The 12827-nt window shown below is 39.4% G+C and overlaps 2 protein-coding genes across 3 annotated transcripts in view; one reads left to right on the top strand and one right to left on the bottom strand.

The window, feature by feature from the left end:
• The window catches only part of LOC131685025 (protein fem-1 homolog CG6966), a 235155-nt gene that overhangs the window by 90054 nt on the left and 132274 nt on the right, over positions 1 to 12827 (bottom strand). The window lies entirely within an intron of this gene.
• LOC131685027 (uncharacterized) lies at positions 8915 to 9946 on the top strand. Its single transcript, XM_058968373.1, has 2 exons — positions 8915 to 8964; positions 9023 to 9946. The coding sequence occupies exons 1-2, from the start codon at positions 8917 to 8919 to the stop codon at positions 9458 to 9460; spliced, it is 486 nt and encodes a 161-aa protein (XP_058824356.1). The 5' UTR covers positions 8915 to 8916; the 3' UTR covers positions 9461 to 9946.

The raw sequence follows: 12827 nt of genomic DNA, 5'->3' as shown, positions 1-12827 counted from the left end.
CGGTTTAGATGATAGAAGAGTGTGAGTCCTTTCATATCACTATAGTTCCCAATTATGTCACCATGGACCGTGTTGTCTAGTGGACATGAGCGTCATTTTTTATTAGTCATTCGGACGGATGTTTTTATTGGACTATCGGACGTAACCGATTCATGAATACGCGAACAAGGTGTTCGTAGGTACACTCTTGAGACCGCGTTTGTAAATTTATAAATGCTAAAATGTTCACTTAGTCATCGGGGCGTTATTCTGTTTGTGAGATCGCGGGCGCAAGTGTGCGTAGATTATCACGAAGGGCTCGAGTGTTTGTATGTTAACATGTTTGTCGCGTGTACTGTCGTGTATGTAACTTTGCGTGCATGATTTCGATATTATAACTGTGGCCATTCGTATATTCGCGCGTATTCGCGACCGTAAATCTGATACTTAATTTTTAGTATATGGTTCATATGCTATAAGGGACTACGTTTCCTCATATCACTAGAGGGCCCGGTCATGTCGCCGTGTGTTGTCTAGTGAATATGAACGTCTTTTTTTGGTCCAATTGAAGGCATGGATCTAGGCTGTTAAGACCGAAGGAAGAGATTTCCGGACGTGACCGAATGCCATTTCGTCGAATGTGCTATTTCGCCGAATGGGTCATTTCGCCGAATTATATTTTACTAAATATGTAGAGTAGAATGAGGTCGTATAGGTATGGGGGTTCAATAGGTATAGGGCATTATCTTTGCTGTTGTTGTAGTGGTCGCTCATGTTGCGTGAGTTAGATACATGGTAGAGAACATCGTTGACGCATATCATTTCGGTTGTTACCGTGGTTCAGCTGTATTAGTTAAGGCGTTGTTCATGTTTTCGCGTGTTGCTCTGCGAAAACGCTTTGTCTCTTGTCCTCAGTACAGTATATTAAATTAATGTAAAAAAATGTCAAGTGAGTTTTTTCTTATGTAAAAATTAATGCTGAACACGTGGTTTGTCTTGGTTTATCGTAATTTCTGGCTTTGAACAAAAAATCAAACATCAAAATGAAACATACGCTTGAAGACACGATAGATCAACGGTTTATGAGCACTGTAGGTCACTACTATAATGCAAATTCAAATTTTTCGACGACAAATTGCAATTGTATATGGGTCATTCCATGCGAAGTGATCAAGGCACGTGTAACGACCTCCACGGATTTGAACAAAATTTAGAGGAATTGTTCATCTAGGGCCAATATATAAAAACCCAAATTTTTGTGACAATTGAACCACCCCTCGGGTCATGGGAGCACCCCCCGTTTTAGCAAATTGCCAAAACCCTTAATTTTCTTTTAATCATATTTCCGGTTCTATTTACTCTAGAATAAAACCACCAGATGGCTTTTAAAGAAAATTGTTCAAGGAGTCTATAAAAAATATTATTTTTTGCCGACAGTGTTGCCAACTATGCAATTTTTTCAGTTAAATATTAAAAGTTAATTTTTCTCTCAATACGTATATTTTAATTTTGAAAATTTTAATGCCATCGCGTTCCTCAGACATTTTTACATAAAAACACTTATCATCCCAATATAATATAGGCGCATCCTGAGATACACCGTTTTGAAGAGAAAAAACCGCAATTTCCCATATAAAATCGCAAGCGCACAACACTAAAAAACCAACTTGAGTATTCTGAGTTCAAACATAATTTTTCGTGAAGTAGACGAGAAATGATGAAAAACTACGTATTTGGTTTGCTTCTAGCAGTTCAGGGTCGATTTTTATGACAGTTTGAAGATTTTCTCAATTTTGGCCAATAAAAATGGATTTTTATATGAGAAAATCGGAGGTATATCACGGTATATCTCAGGATGCGCTCATATTATATTGGGACGATAAGTGTTTTTATGTAAAAATGTCTGAGGAACGCGATGGCATTAAAATTTTCAAAATTAAAATATACGTATTGAAAGAAAAATTAACTTTTAATATTTAACTGGAAAAATTGCATAGTTGGCAACACTGTCGGCAAAAAATCATATTTTTTATAGACTCCATGAACAATTTTCTTCAAAAGCCATCTTAAGGTTTGATTCTAGAGTAAATGCAACCGGAGATATGATCAAAAGAAAATCAAGGGTTTTAGCAATTTTCCAAAACGGGGGGTGCTCCCATGACACGAGGGGTGGTTCAATTGACACAAAAATTTGGATTTTCATATATTGGCCCTAGATGAACAATTCCTCCAAATTTTGTTCAAATCCGTGAAGGCGATTTCAAGTTTGCATCTTTTATTGATCACTTCGCGTGGAATTCCTTATGTTCATGATGGCGCCAGCATTCGATCAGTCTCTATACAATTCAAGGTTCCGTTCGAAACATTACGTGCTCGTGTGCAAGGAAAGTGCTCGTCAACAATGAAATCGCGTCAGATATTTCGCGTGTGTTAACAATATAATAATTTAAGATGCTGTTGAAGTAGATAGTTAAAAAAACATTATCGAAAAGAGAAGGAAAAGGAATCCAAAAAAGCTCCGAAGCGCAAACGTGCGTGTCCCACAGCTAAGCAACCACATGAGCCGGAATGCACAACTTCCATTCCACATTCTGGCGACGAAGAGGACACCAAAGAAGTCATTCACAGGTACAAAAACAGACGCAGCTGCTGAAAGATACGGCTTTCATTATTTTTCACATCATTTGCCACTTCCTCCTTTTCTTATCTGAATGACGTCTGCAGTATTCATACTCTTCAAATAATAGTTGAACCGCTGATTTTCTAGAAGTGTACATTGTTTAAATTAACCTCGACTATAGTGACGTATCGTACCCCTCAGATTTTTAAAACAGCGAAAAAAAAGTACATTCCCTTATTGGATTTAACTTGAAAAATATTTAGTCAGGCATAAAATCATTATTACCGAAACGTTGCCAGATGTATAACTTTTCCAAGAAGTGTTTGTTTGTCAAAATCAGTGCAAAAACATAATGACGTGAGCTCGCTAAAAACTGATCTACTTGATCCAATTCTGCTCTAATGGTGGTAAAAAAATAAGAGGCCAGTAGTGAAAAAATAACCAATGAAATCGCTTTTGGTATACTTTGGTATACTTTAAATTTAACGTGCCTTTAATTTAACATGACCAGTTTATTATTATTTCAGAATTAGTGTAGCTGATGTAATTAAATTAATAAATAAACGCTATCAATTATTGTGCATCTCTCCTCCTATCAACTATAGGATTGACGGTACATACTGTAAAACAAAGACAACAATTAAGTTCACTGAATATAAGCCATTTCACCATAGGTCGATTTGCCGAATATTTTTTCGTCGAAGGTCATTTCGCCAACTGCGACGTTTCGCCAAATTTGATTGAATGATTGTGTACCAAAAACAATTTCAATAATTAAATAATACTAAGGGTGAGTCAGTATTTGAATTTAGTCTCATTCAAGTATCTATACTAGCAAAATATATAAGCAATATTCAAGTCATGTCAATGGATTAACTGCATGTAAAAAAAACTGAAATTTAGTATAACAATACTATATTTTATATTTTAACTTTTTAGCAAACCAGATAATTCATTATTTTTTAAAGATTAAGTGTAACTGATATATAATGATGCCGCCTAATGTGGCTACGCTGCAGCGACACGACATGACATCACTCCATTGAAATTGTTTTTGGTCAACAATCTGTCAATTAAAATTAAATTCGGCGAAATGACCTTTGGTGAAACGACCCATTCGGCGGGATAACCTTCGGCGAAATAACCCGTTAGACTAAATAATCTTCGGTGAAATGACCTTTGGCGAAATGACCCAGACCCTACTTAATCGAAAGGTTGTTTTCATGTTTGCGAGATCGCGGACGTAATTGAGCGTGGATGGAGCTCAAGCGTTTGTATGCAAACGCGCTATAAACATTGTGGTCATTCGCAAATTCGCGTGTGTTCTGATGTTTAAATGTACGATTCAGATATTTAAAAATCAGATCCCATATCACTAGAGTTCCCGGCCATGTCGTCATGGAACGTGTTGTCTAGTGAATATGAGCGTCATTTATTTTATTGGCTGCTAGGACCGAAGGTAGAGACTTCCGGACGGGACTAATTCATGATCGCACGAGCGGTGGGTTTATGCTTAAGACCGCGTTTGTAAATTTATAAGTGCTAAAACATTCACTTAATTACCGGGATGTTTTAATGTTGGCAAGATCGCGGGCATAAGTATCCCAAGCAACACTTGCAACATGTAATGGCCGTAGTCTGTTGCATAACCATTCACTGGTGCGCTTTTTGGGTTGCTGAATCAGTTGAATAATGGTTGATGTATGCTTCTTTTCAACAAATTATGTTGCAGAAACTGCTAGTCAACAAACGGTGTTGCTCGGGATGTGTGGATGATGGCAATTGCATGTTCGTGACCAGGTTTGTGTTATCGCGAAGGCCACGAGCGTTTATACGTTTTGAATGAAAGATTTTGAATGTATATGAAAGAATATGCAATTGATTGTATTAGTGAGTGTTTGTATGATTCTAATTCAAAATACAGACAAGTAAAAATAACACCCCAAATAAAGAAACAAAAGATGCAAAGAGATCAAACAAAAATGTATAAATTGCCCGATATTACTTTTGGTAACATAAGTAGTGGAAAAGTAAACTAATAGAAGTACAACAAAAACAGACTAATGAAGTAGAAGAAAAGACCACATGTAAAATGCAATCAAACTATTTGAACTCGTCTAAATGCCAGGATATTATGTTTATTTACCATTAACGATAATTGCATTCTGCTAGAACTTTATCATTCTATGCTGAGCGGGAATGGATGATTCACGTGCGTCGGTAAATTAATCGTACCTCAATTTATCCAATCCGAACTTTCCGAATGAATCGAATCAAATGCACGAATTAAACACCGGAAAAAAGACACCAACGAATCCTAGGAAGGATTACCCATTATTCCATCATATACGCCACTTCTGCATCCATGCATACAACTATTCGAAGAATTTTTTAGCGAATTTTACGCAGACGAGCATCAAATCAAGTTGACGCTTATGAGCGGCTTTCACATATAAGTATACAGCAATTCTATGAAAAAAGTTATACGATCTCTCAGAATTCTGTAATATTTGGTAGGATCGTTCCTTACCGAAAAATATTAGATACACATATTTTTGTATTTCGTCGTTAGGGTGTCTCTTTCCACGTTAGACTGGTCCAAAAAATCGTGATTTTTCAAAAGTTGAATTTTGTTTAAAATTCATAGCTTCTTAACCGCCGAACCGATTTTCATTAGTAACAGGTCAAATAAAAGGTGTGTAATTGTAGCTTGAAATAAAAATAGTAAACATTAAAAAATATTGCATTTTGCATGAAAACAATACGAATTAATTGGTTTTTCTTGATTTTTACTGCGAGGGTCCTAAACTGCACTGAAGTCTTTTTTATGCGACTTTTTTATCCGGATTTTCAAAGTTATACGGTTTTTTATGCGGATTTTCAAAGTTATGCGGTTTTTTTTGTGCGGATTTTCAAAGTTATGCGATTCTTTTTATGCAGCTTCCTTTTAATTTTTAGGGAACCACCTGAAGCGACTTTTATCGAAAGATAGATCCACGTGAATGCACATGCTTAAACAAAAGACATAAAATGTTAAAATTTTTATTTTAGAGGTATTTAACGGCTTTGTCAGTCTTAATACTCTAGGCAAACGATTTGATTTTAGATTGCCCGACGTTTCGGCCGTTTTTGGTGGACTTTTTCAAGGGAAATTATTTTAGTTTTTTAATTACTAGTCTTTGGGTTAAGGATATGAGAAGCACTCTTGATGCAGTGAAAATAAAAACAGAAAATGACTGAATATCTTTTTACCTTTCTCATAATAAAACTTATGCAATCGGTCGGAATTTTTTACCCGAGGCCCACAGAGCCGAATCTCTTATAGCATTCGACTCAGTTCGGCGAGATCGGAAAAAAGTCTCTGAGCGTGTATTTTTTTTACTTGGTGGTAAAGCTTTTACACCGACCCGGCACACGTTCAGTAGTTAGACCATACATCCGATTTCGTCCATCATGTACCAGAGTAAGGGACTCTGAACAGAGAAGATAACTCTGAACCCTATTCCTCTAAACTCCACCAAGAACTCCGACATTTGCCTGATTCCCTGGATTCCATTTGAAATGACTACTTCTAATGCACTCAGGTCTAGCTGGTCGTGCTAGATTTCGCTTGTCTCGTCACCTCCTGCACGGCATGATATTCTACATGCCTTCCTCTCTACGTTGACCAGTTGGATGCCGTGGTCGATCCGGCGATTCCGGTTGGAGGGTGGCTTCCGGTTCACTGGTGCCCCAACGACGCTGGTGGTTTGTCGCGTTCGGTGCTACTCGGCGTAGTCCCCGACGGTGGAGCTAGCCTACCTCGGCGGAGAGTTCCCCGACGAAAGAATGTCTCCTGTAACCGTTGACGGACACGTTATTCTTCCTTAGATGCAGTCCGGTAGAATGTCCAGCGATTCCCGGTGGAGGATTGCGTCCGGTTCACTGGTGTCCCGACTACGACTACGGACTACTCGGAATAGTCCCCGACGGTGGATCTTTCCTACTCCGACGAAGGGTTCCCCGGCAGTGGACGATCTTCCGAAACCGATGCTACCCGGGCAGATGCCGAGGTCGGTCCTGCGATTCTGGGTGGAGGGTGACGTCCAGTTGACAGGCGCCCCAACGAGCATCTGCCGGAGCTACCTCCCGATCTACTCGAACTAGTTCCCGGCGGTGGGCCTAGTCTACTCCGACGGAGAAATTTCCCGACGTTGAAATTTCTCCCGAAATCGTTATCTCGATGCTGTTCGGTTAGGTGCCGAGGTCAGTCTTGCGATTCCGGGTAGTCACGGTTCCGACAGCATAAGTCATTAAGTGACTTTATGCTTGTCTGGACATGTCGCAGACTCAGGTGATTCGCATTTAATGCCAAAAGATCCTGACTCTTGCGTTGCAGAAGAAAAAGAGTTAAGTAGCCGGGAAATTCTAAGCTTGCTCATATGACTCTACTCCACGCTTTTCTAAACTTTCTTACTCCAAATCAGCGATTTTGAAAACATATGAAAGGCTGTGAAGAGGGGTTTTTACAATTTGAAGACAAATTTGTTTCGGTTGTCTGACCGATTTCTGGCAGAATTCACCATTTTTGAGCCAGAATTCTGCCAGAGTCTTTTGGCATTAAATGCGAATCACCTGAGTCTGCGGCATGTCCAGACAAGCGTAAAGTCACTAAATGACTTATGCTGTCGGAACCGTGACTCCCCGGAATCGCAAGACTGACCTCGGCACCCAACCGAACAGCATCGACATTTTTTCATGAAATGAACATTTGAAAAATATTCCTGGTATCCCTGCTCCAAATCCTTGCTCTTCCTTGACTACTATGGCTCTTAATATTGAAAAATATTTCACACCTTGTGTTTTTTATGCGGATTTTCAAAATTATGCAGTTTTTTTTATGCGGATTTTCAAAGTTACGCGGTTCTTTTATGCTGTACGTATCCCCGCATAAAAAAACTTCAGTGTACTCCATACTTTAAAATTTTTACTTGAAATATCATTTAATTCTACACAACATATCCAGAAATTAGGCTGCCAGCTCCAGAGGTACGGTACGGATTCTCAATTTTCAAAAAATTGTATCTCCGAAACCCTCGGGGATGGCAGCTTAATTTTTGGATATGTTGTATAGAATTAAATGATATTTCAAATAATAATATAAAAGCATGGAGTAGTTGAGGACCCTAGTAGTAAAAATTAAGAAAAATTATTTAATGCCTATTTTTTCATACAAAATTCAATATTTTTAAAACTTACTATTTTTATTTGAAACTACACTTAAACACCATGTTACCAATGAAAATCGATTCAGCGGTTCAGAAGTCATGAATTTAAAAAAAAACAACTTTCGAAAAGTCACGATTTTTTGGGCCAGTCTAACGTGGATAGAGACACTCTAACGATGAGATAAAAAATATGTAGTATTTTTCGGTAAGGAACGATCCTACCAAATATTACAGAATTCTGCGAGATCGTATAACTTTTTTTTATGATTTTCATTTTTTATTGCTGTATAAAGAAGCGGGTGTTATGATGCATGCACTGCACTGCCGCATTTTTATATTTGACTGCTTAATTGCAGTACAAAGGCGATCTCCAATTCCTAATACCTAATGGTATACCACTCTGCAATACGATGCTCTACTCGAACAACCCCACGTCGAAAATCACAACCGATAAGCCGTACACGCTGTTACGCAGGCTTTTAACAAATAACCCCGCATACATCATAATTGAATGCAGTTTACTTTCAATTGTTTCACATGCTCTACAATCTGCCGAGTCCAACTTGACTGTGTTGTTCAATTATACTCTTCTCATAGACCCGGCTGTTGGGACGTGACTTTGAGTGGGTTGGTGGTGGTGGTGGATGCGTTTAAATTCCTACTCTATTAACACAATAATGAAGCACTGCGGTTTTGTTTTACCAACGAATCACGAAGTCGGTAGCCCGGTTCCACCGGGCACGGAAAGCAAACGGAGAGAATTAACGAATGATGTTACGGCATAGGCTATAAACCACACATAGTAAACCGAGAATCAGTTGGAGATTTAAATCGCATCTATGGAACTATTAGGTGGTTGGTTGAGTTTGAAATATGGTAACCATTTTCAGACGTTGTTGAGGTAACAATGCGGAATGGTCACTTTCACTCAGAGATGGCATCTAGTTGATGCAAAAGTGCATCGGTTGTGCCTCCTTCGAATTAGAATTTTAGCAAACTGACTACAGTTGTTCAAATATTATTTAAACCTTTCAGTGAAGATCACAAGCTTCGCTTGTTCAACTATAAATGAGAACGGCTCACTGATGGAACGTACAATCCCCAACCGAGATGACTAAAGCTAACTTGTACCTCCTGTTCGGCATCGGCTTGGCGCTGGTAAATTCAAACTTCTTCGGTTGTAGTTCATCTTATTTAAAACGGTCTCATTTTACAGCTCCCATCAATTCTTGGAGTGCCAATCTTCTGGTATCTCCCATGGAACAGCTGGATCCCAACGAGTACAACCACCAGCAGAAGCAGTGCCAGTTCGTCATCACCACAAACAACGAAAGCCCCGATAAATGCTTCAATCTCGATTGGGAACCGGATGAACACTACCGCCCTGGATGACATGGGAACACTGATCGAAAACCTAACCATCAATCGTGGCCGAAGAGCGTTGCCATCGAACGAATCCATCATCCAGATTGGGAATCAAATCATTCGGCTGCCTCCGGGGAACCTCTCCAATTTGACTATCAGCATCATCGACGGAGTGCCTTACATTGGACGGTGGCCTCCGAGCACGACTGAGAAAACCGAAGAAGGCCCCTCGCCAGGACTTTTTGGGCGGATCCGAACTTTTTTGGATGAGTTATTTAAATCGAATTAACTTCCGATCGTAAAAGCATGGAGAGCTTGCCGGTGGTGGTGGTGGTGGAAGCAGCAACGGCAGCACCGGCGGCGCGTGCTGTGACATCACACAACAAAACAACAAACTTAGAACGAATCTATTTTCAGCGGTGAAACTTGAATCAAACCAAAAATCGCGGCATATCGTCGTGTCAACCAGCTGTGGGTTACTGTCGCCCCTAGAGTCCCGGTCGTCAGCGGCAGCGACCAAGCTATTTTAGGGAGGACGCTTTTTTCAAAACCATTTCATTCGGCACTAGTAGTAACTACCTATTATGTAATAAAGAAAAAGAAATATATATGCCGCAAACCAGCCGTAACGATTGTGCTAGGATGTTTTCAATTTTTTTCAACTGTGGTATGAGTATGTGCCGTATAACTAGCAATAACAATAGCTGGCTTGACTTTGGTAAGACGCCTTGTTTCTTCTTACTGGTACGACAGTTTTAGACTTCTTATTTCTTCTACTAGTTAGACAAAATTTGAGAACAATGCTATTGAACTAATAAAAGCTTTTTTTACATTTTAACGGCGTTCAATTAGCTAGAAATTACTGGGTAGGGAAAGTTATGAAAATTTAGAGCCATAGTACTCAAGTGAGAGCAAGGATGTGTAGTATACAAATCGGAAAATTAGAAGTGGCAAGGCTAGTCTTTTGCCTTCTGTTGGCAGGGGTCGAGCTTAGGCAGCATAACTACGAATCACTTAAGTCTACCAACATGCCTCCTGGTAAAGACAGACTTGTCCCTCTTTACCGTGGGAACCGAAAAAAAAGCCACGTTAACTTACCAGTAAAACCGGCAACATATTCTCTATTGACATCTCCATGCAAACCCACACAGGGCCGGCGAATAGCGTGGGTAGCATGGGTAGTACTACCCACTCGAAAATAAGTTTGGGACAATCTAAAACCTGAAATTAACCCCACATTTGTCTTGCGCACAAAATGCATGCGTCTGAAATTTCCAGATTCACAATAATTTCAATATGTCTTTTGGATTACAATTTTTATTTAAATATGGTACAATAATTAGGATTTGTTTAAAATTTAAGCTTATTTTTTTAGTAATACTAAGGCGAAGACTCCATATCAAGAAGACTGATATCTCTTTCCTTCCCCCATACAAACGAGAAGCGACAGAGGTTACAGCGCCTCTATTGGAAGAAGGGAGGAAGCTTTATGTAAAAATGTATATGTGTGTGTGCATCACTATGGAAAGTACCACCTTTACCCGCAAGTGGCGTTGCTGTTACTGTCTCCGGATTCTGGACAGAGTTGCCAGTCTTCTTGATATGGAGTCTTCGACTAAGGGGAATATATTTTAACACATCTACATCTTAAAACAAGGAATTCAGATCTATATGTAGAATAACACGAACTATTATTTGATTAACGATTGAAACAAGGAGAAACACAACTAGGCTTATTATAAAGAAGGCAAAAGAGGAATTGATTTCAGCATCAGAGTAGAAGAAACCGTATCAGGGAAAGTGAAGAGAGTCCGGACAAAAATATTAGGGAAAAGAAGAAATTAAATTTTCAGCTTTTTAGCAACCGGAATAATACTACAGGACATCATGAACCGGCTCGCCGACTGTCCTCTTTGGATCCGCTGGGAACTTTGTAGCTGATAGCATATCAACTAAATAAGAAAAGATAACTAAATTTGGCTATCTATCGTGGTTAAAAATCTGTATATGAGAGACATATAGGGAGATCGATTATAGTCAGCACATCTCGGACTGGAACGAGGCCGAAGGGATTCGTTTAACAGAGATCTGGCGCTAGGGCACTAGGCGCACGACCAGACAACATGTTTAATGTTGCGATAATCGTCATCATAAGCGCAGAAACCACTCTCCACGACTCCACTACACCAGAGATGCTCATCCAATGTATAATGACTGGACATGACCCGAGATATCATCCGAATGAAGTCACGAGCCTTATCCATCCCCTTGAACCAAAGCTTGTTTGTGCCCTTGGGATTCCTAACCTTCCATTGTTCCACAAAATTTCGATCGTCCGCTGACAAGAAGTACTGAAAAACTCATTGAAGCTACGTGATCTTTCATGAATATCATCTTCTAATGCCTAACTGTACGCCTTTTCTCATTACCATTCTAATCTAAGTGTCCGCCTTCTCATTATCCGGAATGGAACAATGCAAAAAAAATCAAACTTAGGTAATCTGATATGATTTATCAGATAAAGAACTAAGAAACTCCCATGTCTTCCCCAGAAAATACAAGGAGTGCATTCCACGCTACATCGAATGGAGAGCATTCTTGGAACGCTAACAATGTGATCGTTGATGGGTAAATATAAAACCATCAGTTTTGTGGGGAGAATGTATGTAGCACAGCCTCTTTTATGATCACCCTCATCACTACTGTAATAATAATTAGCATAGAAGCGATGCATAGATGTCATCATCAAACGAACGCTACAGTGTATGCGCACTACAGATGCGCGAGCATCTTTACTGTCAGATAAATTTGTGTGCTCAAAGAGCATTACGTTTAAATAAAGTATTATCATTTCATCGCGAAACATCAATTGTTTGAGTGTGGATCTATATGGAATGCTGTTGTCGCCGAAAAAGGATTCTTGGTTCCGTGCATTCTGGTTGAATAGAATACACAACGTAGGACCTAGCCATCAGATGAAACATTATTTCTCTCGTTAAACCTTCGACAAACCGGTGCCAATAACCGCGTTTCCAACATTGCGTATATTCGGAAAAAAAAATCAGGTGTTCTGACATTCAAAAAATCCTTATAGGAGCCTTTCACGTACAATTCTGAGAGCGAAACGAGAGACCGTCCACTGCTGTTTGCACGGATCTCGTTTCGTCTGATCTTTAATCGCAGTGTCGATAATCAAATCAGTTGAAACCTTGTATGCTTCCACCGGAGGAATTTCTTGTTTTGATGCGATTATTTTGGATATAGTGGACGCGTAGCTGTTCCAATCACTAATTGAAGTCGAATACAATGATAAATTCAACGTGCTTGGCTGCGGTGGTGGAGTAGTCATGATCATATTGAAATTATCGCGAATATCATGCAGTAAGATAGATCGGTTATCAACGTGAAGACAATCCTACGGCATACCGTGGGAGTCGTCTTGAACCAACTGAGGTGCGATGTATAGGGGTACAATGTCTGTCTTTGATTCGGACTGGTACCAAGGATTAACTTGGCCCTGGCGAATAATGGAAAAAATTTGGAAGATCTACGTCGAAAGTTAATCGAATGCTTCGTGTTAAACCTAGGAAAATCATGGGAATGAAATATAGACACTTGGGCTTTTTGGTGTACCATGAAGAAATCCCTGTTAGTTT

Source organism: Topomyia yanbarensis, chromosome 2 (genome assembly GCF_030247195.1).
Source record: "Topomyia yanbarensis strain Yona2022 chromosome 2, ASM3024719v1, whole genome shotgun sequence".
Taxonomy (NCBI): Eukaryota; Metazoa; Arthropoda; class Insecta; order Diptera; family Culicidae; genus Topomyia; species Topomyia yanbarensis.
This window is presented reverse-complemented; position numbering and strand designations above follow the sequence as displayed.

Coding starts and splice junctions, on each gene's coding strand:
- LOC131685027 (XM_058968373.1), top strand. CDS start 8,917: ATGACTAAAGCTAACTTGTACCTCCTGTTCGGCATCGGCTTGGCGCTG. Junction 8,965..9,022: donor TCGGCATCGGCTTGGCGCTG/GTAAATTCAAAC, acceptor CTCATTTTACAG/CTCCCATCAATTCTTGGAGT.